Below are 19,387 nucleotides of genomic sequence, written 5' to 3' on the forward strand. Positions count from 1 at the left end.
CTGAATACGAGCCTGAGAAACAATAGAATGGAAACCTACGAAAATAACTATCATACATATAGCAGCAGTGAAAAATCGGTTTGACCTTTTTCCTACTTTAGATGAGATTGATTGACTAAACAACATAGATACAAGCAACTCCCTTAGCGAGACACATGATCTACTCATCCCAGCAGCAGCTGCGCTCAGGCGGATTTCAGAAACTGGTTGTAATCAGGAAAAGGGTTTAACTGTTATCTAGGACGATAGATCACCTGGTATTATAGCTATAAAGCCAAACATCTTACCTCTTTCCCTGGGTACAAGATCGCTCAATGAGAAGGACAGGGCTCATAATCTAAAATCAGCCGCCACCGAATTACACACGAGTTCAAATGCCAAAAAAGATATGATGGAAGATATCGCTATTCTATTTTGGAACGTTGCAGACCTACGCTCATAATTGCTAAACCCAGTGTGGCTTGACTTTGTTGAAAAATGTAACATTTCATGTTTTTAAGAAACTTGGGCTGTAGACAGTATCCCTATTAATGTCGGAATTTTTGTAAAGCGCACAGCTACCTTAATGGTTCTAAGACTTTCCAAACTCCTGCAGTCCCTTCTGTACATGGAGGTCTAAGTATATTTGTGTCTAAAGATGAACATAGATAAGATAACCCTGTCAATATCGAACAGTTACTATCAAATTGTGACCATGTTTATGGATAAATATCATTGCTGTGTACTGCTTCATTTTTTACAACAATGGCCCCAAGGATCGAATAACGGGAGTACTGAAGGAATTGCGTAGAGATATGAACAAACTACACTGTGATAATACAAAGAATGTGTTTATTGTATGGTGGGGTGATTTTAACATTGTTCTTGTTCAATCTCTGTTCCCCGCCGCCCCTTTTACCCAGACATTCAACGGGAGAGGTATGAATTCAATAATCAATTATATAATTCTGCCCAGTAGATACGCAGCAAAACTCACACATTTTAGATCTCACGATAAATCTGTGAGCGATCATTTCCCTCTGAGCGTCAGTTTATCTTTTTTGAAATATGTGCAAAGTATTCGGGTTAATCCTGATTATATGGTCCAAAACAGAGCTGGATAAAATAAACGGCTATTCATTGCAGTGGTCCCAGATAGAACCCACAGAATCTACAATGAAAATTCTGGTAAAATGTCAAAAATCCTTTTTATTGTGCTTGGACGAGATGAGCCCCCATGACCATATTTTAAGAGCCTATGCACAGATTACATCTGAAATAAAAAGTGCATTGAGGGTCTAGAATAAAAAAAACATACTCGAACAGCCACGGATGGTTTGATTCAAATTGCACAAAAGATTACTCAAACTTTAAGCAAGTATTACAAAAACCTACAAGAGACAGCAGTGAAATAAGGGAAGCAAGAAAGGAATATAATCAGCCCCTTAAAGCACATCAATCCAAATTAAAAGATAAGGCTTGGGTGATGCTACATGAAGCAACCCTGAAAAAAGATAGCACGGCCTTTTGACGTGCGGTAAACGCCCCATTCCTCTCAGATCAAGATCTACCAACCATAGAGATTGCCATAGAAGAACGTCAGTGGGTGGAGTATTTTTCAAAGGCGTACAAACAGGAAGCAGCGGGAAGTAACACGACAAATGCATTAACACACCAGGGAGCTAGTAATTTAGACAATTAACCGATAGACCTATGTTTTACCCTAGACTAGGTCATCTCCGCAATAACTGCAAGTAAGGGAGGAAAGGCCTCCGGCCCAGACAGAGTGCCAGAAGATCTTTTTAATGCAAATATACCGTTATGAGGCCCTATTTTAACACAGGTACTAGCGGCATGGTAATCTACGGGTTTCACAGAGACCTGGTCGGAGTCATTATTGGTCCCTATATTTAAAAAGAGCGATAGACAGAATCCAGCGTGCTATCGCCCAATATATTTGTTGGATTCCCTAGCCAAGGTGGTGAGTCGGATTGTACTCAATCGATTGAAAGTCTGGACAGAAGACAAGAATATCCTTTCAGATGTACAATTTGGCTTTCGGGAGAGGCTGGGCACATTGGAACAAGGATTAAAACTAAACATCCTGCTAGGGAAGTATACGCTGTCCAAACAAGGAAGGCTATACCTCGCATTGTTCGACCTTACGGCAGCTTTTGACTGCATGGTTCATGACAAGTTGTGGAACATCTTAACTTAGATGGGGGTGGAAGCTCCACTTATCCATTTATGGGAACGTGAATGCAAGAGTCCGGTATGGAGTTAAGGGCGAATGCACTGCACCGTTCAACGTGGAGAGGGGGGTTAGACAGGGCTGCGTCCTGGCACCTTTCTTATTTACACTACATACCAATGGGTTAGAACACATAATGGTGGAAAAGGGCCTGGAGCACCACAAATAAACAACTGTACCCTACCCGCATTTCTCTACTCGTATGATGCAGTGTTGATAGCAAGGACACAATTGGGACTCCAAAGGGCACTTCCAGCCTCTGCAGCACCGCTTTCTCCGCACTGCCGAACCATCTTCTCTCAAGTTTCATTGACCGGAATGCAGGCAGCTCATTTTGAGTCTGGTCTCGCTCTGCTCCGGCCGATCCCTGCAGAGATTTCTGCCGCGACGTCCCTCCCTTTGAATCAACCAAAATGGCTCCCTACGAGAGCTCCCCAAGCCCCAAATGAGCGCCTGGTGCTGAGAGGAACGCACCGCAATGCTGCGGGCCCCCGCTCCTACTGGCAATTTACACCCCCACACCGCAGCCCTCACCTCAAAATGCCTGCTGTTTCTACCGCTCTGTGCCGTCTCGCGTCCCTGCGCTGCTACAGAGCTTGGCTACTACTTGAGAGGGAAGGGCATATGAGCACGTCTGGCAGTGCCCTCCGGGATCCTCAGCAGACTCGCTTCAGTGGCGGTGAGTGGGGAGCCAAAGAACCAGGCAATTGGCAATGTGGGCTTTGTTAACCTTTTGGAGCATAACAAGACTTTTGTTAAGACTTAATTCCACTGTCTTTTCCCGGCTAATTCCTCCTATTATTACTCGTTGAACCTGACCCCAAAATGGCGCCCACCATAGTACTTTCACCAGTGAAGGTAGATGTCCCTTGTTGCCAAACAGGGTTCTGATGTTCGTCCAGGATTATTGGCACTGCGATCTTAACCAACTTCACACTGGTGGCAACTAGAACTAGCCACTGTACCAAGTAGACTAAATGACTCGTCGTGCCTGACACTATGATGGCTGCCAAAACCACTCTCCCCCTCCTACCCTGCCATCTTCCCTGTGCCTACCACCCGTCTTTGAACTCTAGTCTTTTGATCCCCTCCTGATCCTCACTCTACCCTTGCGGTGCCCTAAACGCATGCATGGCCGTTTCCCGGTGGAGCTTCTCCGACAGCTATAGGGGAGATTGGCCCTGGCACACAGCTATGGCCGTCACCTACCCAGCCGGATCTCAGACATTTGTTTCGTTTTCCTCCCTGCTGCTGTCTCCTTCATGTGGATTACCAGCTTTCCCTGGTCAGTCTAATCCAGATTTTCGTGTTCATAAATTTACTCCTGTATTGTCTGTTTATCCATTATGTAACTATTGTGAAACTTTTGCAATTTGTAACTCGCTGTATCCTACCCAGCCGGACATTGGGCACAGCTCTTCCTGCCTCTCTGCCGTTGTCTACCCTCTACCCCTCCTCTCCCTCTAATTACTATTATATTGTTTTCTCTACCCATGTTCTCCCACTCTCTGGTATTGTGTATGTTAATTTGTAATTTGTAACCTAACATTCCCCATGTTAAGTACTCTGATTCATGTGCCAAGTGGGAAGAGACAATACCATTAGACCCCTGGTCAGAGAGAGCCTTTATCTACCAGCTTAACTCCCTTAACTGCCCCACAAGTTTGCCCTTGTTCAAAGCACTCCTTCTCCCCTTGTTGGGGATAGATCCAGCTTCTTCGCCCTGGAGTTTCAGAGACCCCTCTGAGAGAGTCCACAGTGACAAGGGTGTCACACCTAGTAGAGGAATGGGATGGATCCACTTACCATACCCTGCCTGACGTTGGACTCTGTGTTCCAGCCGGGTATCCCACCCCATCCCCCTCCCCCACCTCTTCCCTCCTTCATTCCTTAGTGTGCTCATGACCAAAGCACTCCTCTCCCCTTGTTGGGGAGGGATCCTGCATCTTATGCCCTGGAGTCTCAGCAACCCCGCTGAGAGAGTCCACCGTGAAATTGGGAATCACACATAACTGAGAATGATCTCTGTCCCACCCATCCGAACATCAGACACGGTCACTTTCCCCGTCTCTACGCTGTCTCCCCTACCCCCTCTACCTCCGCTTCCCTCCTTGATTCTTTGGATACCTCCCCTTTCCCTTCCCCTCTCCCCTAAATTCCTCTCCACCAGCTTGCTTTTGTCTATCCTTTTACCCATGCTCCGCTTAATTCTCACTCCCCTCACCCTTCTACTGTACCCCCTTTCCCTTCTACATGCCATTAACCTAGAAATTGTAACTTGTAACTGTTGTACCGTATGTAACAATGTATAATTTGTAAGCTATGTTACTCTCCTCATGTAAAGCGCTCTGATGCCTTCGGGCCTAGCTAGGGCTATCTAAAAGTCAAGTAAAAAGAAAAAAAAACTGACATTGAAAGTAAACACGACTAAAACCTTTATTATGAAGTGTGGGAAAGGTAGTGCCAAATGTAGGGGTATGTTCATTGGTAACACGAAGGTGGAATTCACCAAGACATTTCCCTACTTAGACATTTTATTTGATCAAAAAGGGACATTGTCCCAAGCAGTAAAAAATAGGAGCCTACTTTTTATGAAATCGACGGCTGCGCTGGCCAACTTTGCTAGGAAATTGGGAAGAAGGCCACCTGTTAAGATGCTACACATTCCTTTTCAGATTTGGGCCGCGTATTGTTGGACCTCCCTGATAGTACTCTCTTTTTGGCTGGTGATTTTAATTCGGTGTTCTCCGGTCTCCACGATCGCCACCCCCCTAGAGATACTCCTGCGGCCCAACGGTGGTTGGGTGGATTTTTGGATACCTTTGGCTTGGTGGATTGCTGGAGGCTTTTGCATCCTACTCAGCTTCAATACACCTTTCATTCTGGGGCCCATGGGAGTCTGTCTAGGCTGGATTATTTCCTGATGCCTGCGGCTCAGTCACCAGCGGTGCGTGAGATTGTACACCTACCCAGGGGTATTTCTGACCACTCTCCGCTCTGGCTTCGTTTTGAGGTTGGAGTGGAGGCAGTGGGCAGAGTAGCTCCCATCAATCCGTGGTACCTTACCTCCCCCGAGACCCGCAGCCTTTTGCTTAAGTCTTTGGACGCGTATTTTCTGGATAACGAGGGGTCGGTTTCCTCAGCTGTGTCCCTATGGGAGGCCTTTAAGACGGTGATTCGTGGGCAGGCCCTCTCCCTTATTGTTGAAGCTAAGCGGGCGAGGAATAGGGAGGTGGTGGACCTTGAGGGAGAGATTTCTGCATTGGAGGATGCTTTGGAATCTGGTGTCACGTCTGCGAAACTCCACGCCCTGGGTCTGAAACAATTTGCCTATAAATCCATGGTCACGGATGCTGCTAAAGTGATGTTTCGGGAGCAACAGGGTCGTTTGTATGATGTGGGTGACAAAGCGGGTAAATTGCTGGCATGGCTGGATAAGAAGGAGAGAGCTAATCGTGTGGTACCCGTGATTCAGTCTTCGAGTGGTGTGAGTGTGACGGACCCGATTGGAATAGTTGACCGTTTTGCTGAGTACTTCCGTGTGGTGTATACCCCTGTGTCTGTGAGAGATGTGGCTGACTCTCGCCTTCTATTGCGTGATATAGCTCTGCCCAGTGTCTCTGATTTGGATCGTGTAGCGTTGGACTCCCCCTTTACGGTTGATGAGATAGCCACTGCCATCCGTTCACTCCGTTCGGGCAAAGCATTGGGCCCGAACGGGTTGCCAATTGAACTGTACAAGTTACGTCCCGACAGAGTGGCGCCATATCTTCGCGCCATGTTTCTGGAGTCCCGGGAACGGGGTATTCTCCCTTATGATCAGCGACTGGCCACGATAGTTGTCATCCCCAAGGATGGTAAACCGCGAGACCTTTGTTCATCCTATAGGCCCATATCCCTGCTAAATGTTGAACCCAAGGTGTTGGCGAAACTCCTGGCGTCCCGCCTCCTGACGGTCATTAGTGGCTTGGTCCATCCAGATCAATCCGGATTTATCCCGCATCGCAACACGGCTCTGAACCTACGTCGTCTCCACGGCGCGATTGCGAGGGCGGGGCTTCTGACGGAGCCGGCCATTTTGGCATCGTTGGATGCCTCAATGGCTTTTGACACTGTGGAGTGGCCTTATCTTTGGGCGGCTCTTGAGAAATTTGGTTTCGGGCCTGAGTTTATTGGTTGGATCAAGTTATTATATGCGGAACCTCTGGCACAAGTAGTGGTAAATGGTAGAGTTTCGGCCCCTTTCACCCTTGGTAGGGGTACCCGTCAGGGATGCCCCTTGTCTCCGTTGCTTTTTGCACTCGCCTTGGAACCATTGGCTGCTTGGCTTCGGTGGGAGCCTTCGCTCAAGGGGATTCGCTGGTCTCCGGACTTTGAGGACTGCGTTTCGCTTTACGCGGACGACATTCTTTTATATCTCACCTCCCCGCGTAAATCTCTGACAGTTTTGTTTGACGTTCTCACTTCCTTTGGTGCCAACTCGGGCCTCGTTATTAACTGGGCCAAGTCCTGCGTGTATGTTCTTTCGGGTGTTTTACCCCCATTGCCGAGCAGACTTCCTATCCAGGTGGTCCAGTCTGGCTTCAAATATTTAGGGATTTTTATTACGTTGGACTCCTTGCTCCGATTTGAGCGTAATCTCCTCCCCCCGTTGCTTCGATTGCGACTGGACGTGGCCCGCTGGCGTAAGCTTCCTTTGTCTCCTCTGGGCAGGGCGGCCCTGTTTAAAATGATGTCCTTGCCGCGGTTCCTCTACGCGCTCCAGAACTCCTATGACGCTATCCCCAAGACCTATTTCCGAGAGATCGAGAGTCTTCAAAGGCAATTGATTTGGGACGGGCGTCCACGTATTGCCCTCGCGAAACTCACCATCCCTTGGTACGACGGGGGCATGGCGCTCCCCGATATCAAGCGATATTATTGGGCTTCCCAGCTGTCTGCTATTAATCACGTGATGTTTTCACCGGGTCGAAATCCTGCATTCGAGATGGATAGACTCCAGCTGCCGGGTGGGGACTTTAATAGAGCGCTTTATTCCCGATCAGCCGGGCGCCATCTTGTGGGCCCGTCCAGGAGTGCAGTAACTGTGTGGCGAGCCGCGAATGTGAGTTTGGGATGGGAGGATCGAATGACGCTGGCGACGCCGCTTTATGCCTCGGAACGTTTGGGGTGTCTCTGGTCTACTAAGGGCTTCGACCGCTGGGATATGATTGGTATAAGTAAGGTGGGTGATGTATGTTCGAAAGGTAGTGTGAAGTCGTTCCAGGCCCTCCAGGAGGAATATGGTTTGAATGGTAGGGAATTTTTTCGTTATCTGCAGGTCCGGCACGCCCTCGCCTCAGTCTTGACTCCTGATGTGGCCCTGCCCGAGTCTTCCCCCCTCGAAGATCGTGTCCTTGATGGGCACCTGCCTGATAGCACTATTTCCCTGATCTATAAGAAGCTGATCAATAATCGGGCGGACTTATTGGTCCGACTTCGGGAGGCTTGGGTCGGCGATGGGTTGGAACTGGACGACGAGGATTGGCAGTCGGCACTCTCTTCTCCCAAGGAGGTAGCCATTCCTGCCCGTCTCCGTTTGGTTCAACGTAAAATCCTTCATCGAGTGTATGTCACTGGTCCGCGTCTGGTAACGATGGGCTTTTCCTTGGATGGGTTATGTAAGCGTGGTTGTGGGTCGAGTGCTACTTTTTTACACATTCTTTGGGAGTGCCCGGTTGTGGTGGCTTACTGGACTGCTGTGCTTGAGGTGATGACTGCTGTGACTGGTGTTGCCCTGCGGCCGGAGCCACGACGATGTCTGTTGAATGTGTGGGAGCCCACTGACTACTCTGTGGCCCAGACCAGGTGGGCTACCTTGGGCTACATGATTGCTAAACATGATATTGCGCAACTCTGGGGCGCATCCAGGCCCCCTGAGGTCTCGAAATGGGAGGACAACATGGACTGGTCCATGTTTCGGGAGAAGACTGTTTATGTGGCCAGGGGCAGACCCAGGGCGTGGACGAGGATTTGGGGCCAGTGGAATGAATATCGTGGAGATATCTGTACACCTCCCCTTGTAGGCACTACTGATGTTGTCCTATCTCCCTAGGTGAGCGTTCCCGGAACCCTTTCATACTGTTTTTTGAATTTCCGATTCTCCCCGCTGCTCCCCCCCCCCCCCGACCTTGTTGGAGCCTCAGGGCTCTTGGTAGGTTCTCCTGATTGTAGACCATCCCCTCCGTTCTTTGGGCTGACCTTGATTACCGTGCATTCGCCTTTCTAGTGTTTGTTTTTCTTTTTGTATAAATAAAAATTCAATATGCTCTGTGACATGTTGGGAGTAATGCTTTGTGCTGGATTTGTGCCTGACCACGGGTGTACACTTCTGATTTGTGCCTTGTGCCTTATTATTAGCGGCCAGCCCGTGAGGTTGTAGGCCCATTCTTGTATTTTTCTATGCTTGCTCAAATAAAGGTTTTTGAACAAAAAAAAAAAAAAAGATGCTACACATTTATCAGGTGTAATATGTCAGTATGGCAACATACGGCGCTGGAGTCTGGGGCTATCAAGATTCAAAGCCCATCCAGCACGTGGAGAATACCTTCTTAAAATTTCTTTTGGCAGTTCCAGGAGGTAACTTACATTTGCCACTCCGAGCTAGGGATTCCATACATCCCCTACTTGATAAAATGCCAACCTGTCCTTTTTTTGGCACAGCATTTAGACCTCTGGATTGTGAAATTTTAAAAGATAGCCTCAAGTTGGACAGGGCGCAGGATATTCCATGACTAAAATATATAAAGGACTTTACTAATGATCTCGGCTACCCTGAATACTATAACGACCCTGGTACCATAAGTTCTGTCTCCAGAAAAGATCTTAAAAAGCTCTGTATGAGGCATCTGGAAGAGAACAGATTTGTGTTCGAGGCAATCAAACCCTCGGTACAGACTAATCAGTTGATGCTGACCACTCTTGGAATGCAGCCCTATCTTGAACTGATATTAGGAACCTATGAGAGATTTGTATTAGCACATTTTAGATTCACTATCTTTCAGTATCTTTCACCACCTGATAAGTTTTCCTGTAATAAACAACTGGGCTACAGACCTGAGCAGATGTCCTTGTGACGAGCAGACCCAGCAATCAACAATCATGTGGTTTTATTCTGTAAGTTTTACGCAACCCAGAGAAGGAGATGGACTTTACCAATTTTAAAAGTAATCGGCTTGAGACAATGTAGACCAACATTTCTAGCTCTGTAATTTCTAGATAATGAATATTTTATAAAGCCAATTTCCTCCTTTTTAAAATGTATAGTGAAATGCAGAAAAAATATTCTTATTTGAACCATTTGTTTTTAACTCAAAAAAACGTTGAACCTGCAGATATCGAACCTTGTGTCATCGTGTAATTAGTTTGTAAATTTTTCCCCAAGCCACTTTTAATGTATGTATTATTGAAATGTTCTTAAATGAACGATTCCAGAAAAAGCTTTCAAAATAAAGATTGTTCCGATCTGATCGTCTTAATTTTTCTGGTATTGCGAATGAGAAGAAGTAGTTCATTGTATTCAATCTATTTATTTGAGCCAAGAATCCTTTCCTATGGAATATTGTGTCTTTGGCATAGTCCTGAGATATGCCAATTTTGAGGCCTTCAAAGTCCATGTTTTTACGGCTCTTTTAGGTTAAGGACTTTATCAGTGTGCTCATATCTCAAAGGTTTAAAAATCATAGGGCAAGGTGCTCTAAGGTGTTGGGAGGATCTGGTTGGAACTATCTTGGCCCTTTCAATTTCAAATTCCCTTTTAAAGTCAATTTTCAAGACTTCTGATATCCTGGATTCTAGGAAAGACACATAGCAGTCATATTCATTCTCCCTTTGTGCAGGAAAGCCAAAGATCCTTAGATCACTCTCCTGTTCCTGCCTTCCAAGTTAGTGATTTCTTTTTCAAAGATTGTTATCTTTTTTTCGTTGGCTTGTAGTTTTTCTGTAGGGAATTAGATTGGTCTTTGATTCTGCTGGCTCTATTTTCAGCCTGGTTTACTCTTAGTGTTATGCTTTGCAGTTCTTTCCTGAGTTCATTCATATCTTTTTATAGGCAGTTCATGCAGATCTTGGGTGAACTAGCCTGGCTGATGAGGGCTGTTACCCGAAAACCGGTCCCAGGATGGTGGTTTCCGGCCCAGGGAAGATGTGGCTTGGCAGTTCGGGCTGGACTGTTCCCATGAGGCACAGGGTCAAGACTGATTTACATAAGGCTGGGTCTGCACTGGGGTTGTGAAGTAAGCTAAAGAACGATGATGGATTCAACCCAAATCTGTGACTGGGGGTGAGTGTTTGAAATGTTTCAGAGCTCCATCCATCATCTCCTTGTGCTTGCTTTGTTTGCCTTAAGTTGGCAGGGTATGCCCAGACGTGTGTCCCTTGCTCACCTTGCCACTGGATTCAAGCTAGCCTGGGTGATGAGGGTTGTTACCCAGAACCGGTCCCAGGATGCTTGTTTCCGGTCCAGGTAAGACCTGGCTTGGCAGTTCAGGCTGGACTGTTCCCATGAGGCACAGGATGAAGACTGATTTGCGTACTGCTGGGTCTGAACTGGGCTGGCAAAGTGAGTTAAGGAACTAAAGAACGATGATGGATTCAACCCAGATCTGTAACTGGCGGTGAGTGTCTGAAAAGTTTCAGCGCTCTCTCCATCATCTCCTTGTGTTTAAGATGGTAGATGTGAGCAGCATGTCCGGGTTCAAGACATATACTAGAAATAATGATGAACAAAAGAAGCCCTGTCTCTTATTACTAAATTGCAGTGCCTTTTACTACACCGGTGCATCAAATTTTGTTATATGAAAAATCCTGAATGATTGAGCTACTTTGTAAGCCGCATTATAATAGTAGTGGGTAGGTTTATTAATTTAGTACAATCCTTCATTGATATACGGTTTGTTCACCGACATTAAGGTAATAACATAACTGTTCAAATTTAAGAATAACATTAAGAAAAATAAAAAACAAGAATCGCTCTCAAGAAGTAATTTGACTATCTTTAGTTTATAGACGGGAAGCTGAGAGAGATGTGAAAGAGAGAAATCCAAGCTACAGAAGTAAGAGAAAGATAGGAACAGAAATGTCAAGGAGAGGTACAACAGATTAGGGACACAGATCAGAGACAGGTAGGTGAGACTCAGATGAGAGATGTGCGCGAGAGAGAGAAATTGGAGACAAGAATAAGAGAAACAGATTTCAAAATAAACGTCAAGGAGAGATGTGACAGGTGAGAGACACAGATAACAGACAGCGAGATGAGAGACAGGAAGATGAAAGACAGAAAGATGAGAGACGGATAAGACAGACGTGACAAAGGCCAAGTTACACAGTTGATACAGACGTTAAGAACTCCTTGCAAGATGGGAGGCCAGAAATGCCCAAGACTGTTTGTGCAATGGCTCCAACACCAACCTGGTGACTGAGCCATGTCAAGAGGGGAACCAAAAAACTCTTAAATCTAACCTTCTCCCGTGCTTGATCCCAGATCAAAACTTGGATTCAGAAAGCGTTGTCCGAGAAGGGGCACATTTAAAACAATCTTCAGCTTGTCTGCATGTATTTGCTGAGTAGCTATATATTCTGAAGACTCAGAGACTGGAAAATGTGGGCATACCTTTGGCATGTTCATGTGCGGAGACACCAGCTGAATAATGTAAGTATTGCTAAATTTCTTACGCTAAACATAAATTACATTTCCCCCTGATCAGTCTCCTGGTCAGTCATTCAGGGGCATGTGGTCTGCAACCGCACAATTAGGTGCCTTACTGTAGATAGAATCTATGTTTCATTATTTAATGTTTCTAAACTGAATGTACATATTATAATGTATTCAAAGCCCTGAAAACAAAGTCAAATGTACAATTATACATGTATATATCATAATTTACAGACAGAAAAAACAATTTTTGTTACCTTAAAACTTTTGGTTCCAATACTTTTAGTTGCTTTCCAAAGGTAAATCCACATAGAGATTACAAATTATGCAGAGGATGATATGGAGGGGGCGTGGGTTGCATGTAGATGTGGATAGATACTCTTTGCGCCTATATGATTCATACCCATTACAATCAGGATATTCAACATTGTTATATTTGGGGTCCACCAGTCACACAAAAGTCTTCATATCTGAGGAAGACCTACCAGATTGTCAGAATCTTTAAAGTGCAGCACGGTCATCACACTTGAAATATTGTCTCCTGAGTAGTTATGCATGTCTAGAAAGTCCACCAAACATCAGAACACCCCAGAGTGTGTGAAGAATCCAAATATATGGTTTTGTAATGCTGACTATAGGTCTAGCATTAAGTGATCAAACAGCGAACAAATCAAAGCTTTCTAAAACTGCTTGCTCACTTCGTTTTTATTTTAGAAACTGTGGACGCCAACTTTTTTAAAGCTTTTTCTGGAATCGTTGCACACACAGGACTTTGTGAAATAGGTTTGCTAGGTCCTTCTACCCGACTTTGGAAAACGTTCCTCAAAGAAATGTGTTTTCGTGAAATTACAAGAAATAAAATATAGAAAGGCAAATATGAGGCGGCATTTTAACAATCCAATAAGATGTAGGAGTTAACACCAATGGATAATACAAATCACGGCAATCTTTTATTACAATGTCCAACAAGCATTGGTAATTCCAATAGGGCCGCATACATTTGAAAATGCAACCCACACATATTGGCTTTGTCAACGCACGTCTTTGTTGTGGACTGCAACTACTGCCTGATGAAATTAGGCTGATCAGGCCTGCTTGTAGTTTCTCTTACTAAGCATTTTAGGTTAGGCTAGAGAACTAGTCCAGGAGGAGCGTTTAATAGTGCTTCTGGCAGTGTGTGACTGCTTCTCTTACAGGCGTGAATCTGATGCCTCTTGAGCCAGATGTTCTGGTAGTGTGTCACTTCACTTTGTGCAGGGTTTTAGATTGTTTCCAATAGTGTACTAACCTGCGATGGATATGAGTGCTGCTGATATTTAAGAGGTTTTTCTTTCAAACGTAAGGGCTTTAACAAGTACCTTAGTATTATTATTGAGGGCATTGCTGAAGACATGCTCTGCATTTATTTAAAATGGACAAGTCTTAATCTTGAAACAACGCTGTAGCAACCATTCCTGAGAGTCCTCTTTCGACACATGTAAGACTTGAGCGCCTGCTATCCCTCATAAGATTACACAAAGAGTGGTGGAGACATTATTAACCTGCGCTGTCCATTTACTTATTTTTGAGAACCTTTGATCAGTGACCCTGGGCAAGCAACCACTGGTAGATCACCACCCATACACTCCTCCCCCCGCAAAGACCGATGACGCCTACATCACTGTATAACCACTTGCGTTTACTGGCATCAGCAAGTGGACAGACTCTCTGTCCCATAGGGAGGAGAATCCTTAATGCTTGCAAACCCTGAACACTGCTCTGGGACTATGTGTCCGGCCCCACAGCTCTGGAGCTTTTTCTTGCAGCTGTTCTCTCTGGCTGATGACAGTCTGGTGCATCAGACTTAAAGCCACTTCAGCCCCTCTCTAAGTACGTACACAGTGTGCATTTACACTTAAATACCCATCATGCACAGGTTGCATGTACGGTTCAGTGATCATGATGGATGCCGTTTGTCCATTGTCATAGCACACTATGCACAACTGTCATCGCCCACAGAAATGGAGGGGTCTCAGCTATGGGCGAAACTCCATGGTGATCAAAACAATACATAATGTGATCACAGCTGAGGAGAGGCAGGAAGCACACTAGGGCTGCTCAGCTATTTATTTCTTGCAATATGCACTGTTGACCTGCCTACTTCAAATAATGCCATATCATTAGGTTTGCGCATGCCATTCATCTTAGGAGGGAATCTAAGGCATGTTGTGCCACGCTACACTGGTCATGCTGCCTGCACATGCAGCATGGCGGCGGCTTGCTAAGCTACAAAAGGAACCACTTGGAGAGTAGAAGTTAACTTTCTAAAAGTTACTTTATATTATATGTATTAATATTCTAACTAGATCAATGAATTGGGTTTTTAATAAATATTAAAGTGGACCTTGAATGACTAGTCGAACTGTTTACTGTCAAAAGTTACAGATGAAAGTTATAATTTGTATTTTGAAATTTTCGAGGATCCAGCTACAGTTTTGACAGTGAAAGAGCTTACTTTGGATTCCAGTGGATCCAATTTATACATGCGATTATCACAAAAACACTTTAATTGCTACACCGTTCAGATGAACTACACAAAGAACCTGTGACACTTTAATCTGGGGACTATGCTCACCAGAGCCTTTTTCATGGCAAGGGACAGCAGTCAGGACATTTGTTTAGTTTTCATGCCAAAACAGCACATTGCATGATTGAGGGTTATCTGGGATGTATGATTGAACAACTACTGCCTAAACTAAACCACAAATTCCTTAACCACGAAGGCTAAACATCGAGCAATCTGATCACTAACGGAAACCTTATTAGTAATGTTTCCAGGTGAGTGGCTGGGCACATAATGAGCCTCACTAAAAGTGTCATGGTTTTTGTCCCAATACTCCCCTCCGTCTGCAGTTACTAAACCTGGTGTAACAGATAATTCCAAGGGGCAATATTGTGGATTTTACTAGCTTTAAACTTGGATTGCTCTCAGAATTTGCACGAGGCATATAATAAATTCTACACTTGATTTTCTGGATTATTCTCAATTTTTTATCATTTTCAGCAAGTGAACTGACTAGGTGAAAAATTCCAGATTCATTGAGTTACAGTAGACCTCATAATGGCGATGCGGCCAGTGACTCGTGTTACTAAATCCAAACGGAATTACTATTATTAGACCGAGGGCCGATACCTCTGATTACACACTTCATGCTCCTTCCAGTTCCACGGTACATTCATATTCCTATAGTGTGTGCAATTCATGATTTGATCAGAGATATTGTGACCATTTAACATATCTGCCTCGGCTAGCAAACGATAACACTAATGGGAAGCAGGAGCTTCATTCATCATCAGCCATGTGGAGTGGACTGTGAAGGAACAGTGAAGGACACCTCAAAATGTCTTGTAACTGATGGTCAAAGCAACTGGCAATACAGCTACAATGGAAAGGTTGAAAACAATCAAATTATGTAACCCAACGTTTTTACAGCAATGTTACATTTCCAGAAATAATTAGACGAGAAGTGGTTTATTATGTAATTTAAGATCCGAGCAAGCAAAAACCCCAGAACAAAAGAATTTTTGTTCAACTTCCTGTAACAAAAGGGATACTTAATATTCTTGGTATCTTAAAAAATGAAATTAAATTCAATTCAATGATTCAGGGTGGAGAGCTGCTGCCTGAAAAGGGTTTTGTAAAAGAAAATGTATTCAAATTAGAATACAGTTGCATACGGCTTTATAGGAACCACCAACTGAACGGTGTCCTACTTCTGACTTAAAGACTCACAGTTCTGCAAATTATTTTAAATTGGTCTGTTTATGCGAGATGCAAATTCAGCGATCACCATTATGGCCAGGCAGCTAACATTACAGACAGATTCTCAATGTAGCCCAATTACACCAAAACAGTAGCAAAGCTCTGTAGCAGGTATGAAGAGTTTAGTCTAGGAAAATTTTGGTAATATGGCAAGCTCAGAAATTAGAGGTCATAAACTTTGTCTCTATAACTAAAACGCACTGCAGGAGAAATTTTCAGCAAACAAGTTCTTGTGGGATCCTCTTTTTCCCCCACAAAACCGTATTTTGTGTTAGACGTGGTCTAAAAAAGTGTATGTGTATTTTTTTATTGTAGTTTTGTATTTTTTTAATACTTTAATAACTTTATAAGATTGGATGTCCTCCGGAAGCTTTTAAAAGTGTTTTGAGGTTACTGAAATTAACCTTCAACAAATGCACATAACTCTAATATCATCGGGGACTAGACAGCATTGCAATGATTTCCTCCTAACGAGAAAAAATCATATCTAAGGAAGCAGGCACGTTTCTTGTTCAAGGGAATATAAAGTTTCAAATAAATGTGTTAGTTTGCGGTCAAATGAATGAATGTACCGTGTAACTCCAGTAACAGTCCTTCAATTGAGACAGGCAGAGGTACATGAAATGCAGCTGATCTTTGCCCAGATGCAAAAATAAGACCCTCATGTTTTGAAGAGCATGCGTAAATTAAATGTTTCTCCGGTTTACAGACTGTGCAGGGCAGAGGCCACTTACCTTCAGACAACTGTTCCACTGACTGCTTGGAGACAAGATTGGAGAGTGATTCAACGACGGTGTTTCTTTTTCTGAACCTACAAGGGAAAGATCCATTAGTTAAACACTATTATCTCCAGTTAAGGGGGGGAAATAAATAAATTGACATGAGCAATGGCAAACAGATTCCGACAGTCTTTTTTCAAAATCCATAATTGCGACAAGCAAGAGACAAATCTGTCAGCATTGCTTTGACACCAAAAGGGTTATCTCCCTCAGTTTAAACATCAGAAATTCATTTGAACCTGTAGTAAACTTAAAAATATAAATAATTTTGATCTACAGTTGCCTTTCAAGTACTTATGGGTTGAGCAAATGTTATGGTACTCCGTTATCAGTGGGGATTTTTTGTGTGGATTCCAGTGGTGTGTTCCACTGTTTTGCAAACTTTTAAAATCTGTTTTTATCTGCGCTTATGAACAGTGTTTAATCTGCAAAAACGTAAGTGCCAGGACCCATCTTTGGAGGCCACAGCAGGCTGCATTTCCCATTGACCCTTCCAGCCGTGTCAATGGCAGTTCCAACACAACTACTAACCACTGCACTCCTACAAGCGTGACACTTCAGACTATTGCAAGCCCCCTAAGCTATAATAAGGGCATGAGCGACAGGTATAATTATTTTTTAATCTCTATTGACCTATTAAACACCGTTATGCTCATCTCAAAATTAGACAGACAGTGCCACCATTTGGTAGACGGTCACTAGAGCTGGTGCTGACAATTAAGTGCAGGTGCTGAGCACCGGAAACCACTGCTTATAACGCACCACCACGGAGTAAAAAAACACAAAACTGTGCATTTCCAGTGTTTGCAATCATTTTGCTTTCATTGGGACGTATGTACAGGATTACTTCAACTAAAGGCGGAATATTGCTTGACAGGTAGTTTTCGTTCTCCCCTTTGGTAGTTTGTACAACAAACGTGTACTTGCTGCCGCTTCATTGCTTCATCGCTCTACAAGAATATTATCTTTGTACATCTTTCATCGGCACGACACTGTTCCAATGCAACTTATGTGCTGTATATGAAATTACATAACATCTACTGCTTCATAACAAGCCTGTTGTATCATATTTGCCATCTTCACTATATTGTAACTTTGGAATTTATGTGCTTTTAACAAAATGTTTGAGGAATAATGTTGACTTTTTATATCTCACAATATTAAACAGTGCCAAAAAATACTTATTGGTGTTTGTATAAATGGGATATCTAAAGTCTTAAAAAAAATGTATGAATAAACCAACGAACTAGTTAGAGTGCCGGGGCTATATCTATATATTGAGTGAATACTGGGTTTGCGAAAACCACGGTGAGCAGACACATGAGGTAGTGAGGGGTCTATGCTTAATCCTGAGGGGCACCAATACTTTAAAATAACTAATAAGCGACACTAGGAATGATGTGCTACCATTAAAACCACCACTACTATTTCTATATTGGTGTAATTGACTGTGCTAAGAAGTGACTCTGTGCTTTGAATGATCTGTATCACACTCACTACCTCGGTCGCTCATACTCACTGCTTCTCTCAGGCATGCCTCCCTTAACTTTTTCAAGATGCTATATGGGGAAGAAGGTTATTAATGTCTCAAAGACCTGGTTCCATGCAAACATTATTAACAAACAATGCCTGCATATAGTTGTAGGTCATTTGCGTGCACATAAATATTATGAACTTTGAATGGGTGGTCATAAGAGTTGAATTAGGTTAAACTGTGCACTTGCATTTCCTAAAACATGACTATTTCATCTTGATTTTCACTCCTTTGCTGCACGCTTAACTTGCTCACATAGCAATGGTGCTGCTACGGTCTGGGTACTCAAATCTAACAAGGGCCCCAAGGCACGGACGTTGCTTTCAGTCAATCCTGACTTTTAAACCAGTTGGTTGCATTTTGGGACACTTTTTGTTCTCAGTTTACCAAGAAACTAGTACCGTCTGAACATGGCGCACATTATATTGACCACTTATTAGCTATGTGACGTGGTATGTGAAAAGGGTTCTTGTGAGCAAGACATTTTCCAACAGTGGAAGAATAAATCCACTGATAAAAGATGTAATACAGTCTTGAGTCCTTTTTTTGAATATCTGAAGCGATGTGGCGGTCCTGAGTTGCAGGGGACGGTCGTTCAAAGCTTTGGCGGCCAGGTAGAGAAGGAGTGTCCTCCGCTGTTGCTTTGGCAAACCCAAGTGGTATCTATGAGTAAGAGGGAGGCAGATCGCAGGGGTGTGGTTGGTTGGTGGAAGGTCATATGTTTGTTGATGTATGCTGGTCCTTCGTTGTGTAGGGCCCTGTATGTGTGGGTCATCATCTTGAACTGGCATTTCTTCTGGATAGGTATGATGTGATGTGGGTCCGTCTGGGGCGTCAGAGGATGAGTCTTTCCACTAAGTTTTGAATTGTCTGTAGTCTCTTCAGGAGGCGTGCAGTGATTCCTACACAGAGTGTGTTCCCGTAGTCCAGCCTGCTGGTGATGAGGGTCTGCATGACGGCCCTTCTAGTGTTGACTGGGAGCCACCTGAAGATCTTGCGGAACATATGTACGGTGTGGAAGCAGGCAGAAGAGACTAGATTTACCTGTTCCTAGATAGATGGCTTGCTGTCCAAGAAGAGGTTGAGGGCATGATTTGTTGGGGCGGGGATGGGCCGAGTTCAGTAGGCCACCATGCGTCGTTCCATGGCGATATGTTGTTCCCATAGATGAGGACTTCTGTCTTGTCCATGTTCAGCTTGAGACAGATGTACTTCATCCAGACGGCGACGTTCATCATACATCTGTGGAAGCTGGCTCTGGTGTTGGAGGAGTCTTCTGACAGTGAGAAGATGAGTAGGGTGACGTCTGCGTAGGAGATGATGTTGAGTCCATGTGATCCATGTACATGAT

The 19,387-nt window shown here is 44.1% G+C and overlaps 1 protein-coding gene across 4 annotated transcripts in view; it reads right to left on the bottom strand.

The window, feature by feature from the left end:
• The window catches only part of TTC39B (tetratricopeptide repeat domain 39B), a 609,447-nt gene that overhangs the window by 148,001 nt on the left and 442,059 nt on the right, over positions 1-19,387 (bottom strand). For all 4 annotated transcript variants that reach the window (XM_078675907.1, XM_078675910.1, XM_078675908.1 and 1 more), the window contains one exon: positions 16,458-16,534. In XM_078675907.1, the coding sequence (XP_078532033.1) occupies positions 16,458-16,534 (77 nt within the window). The remainder of the gene's footprint in view (positions 1-16,457; positions 16,535-19,387) is intronic.

This window comes from Lissotriton helveticus, chromosome 2_1 (assembly GCF_964261635.1).
Source record: "Lissotriton helveticus chromosome 2_1, aLisHel1.1, whole genome shotgun sequence".
Lineage (NCBI taxonomy): Eukaryota > Metazoa > Chordata > Amphibia > Caudata > Salamandridae > Lissotriton > Lissotriton helveticus.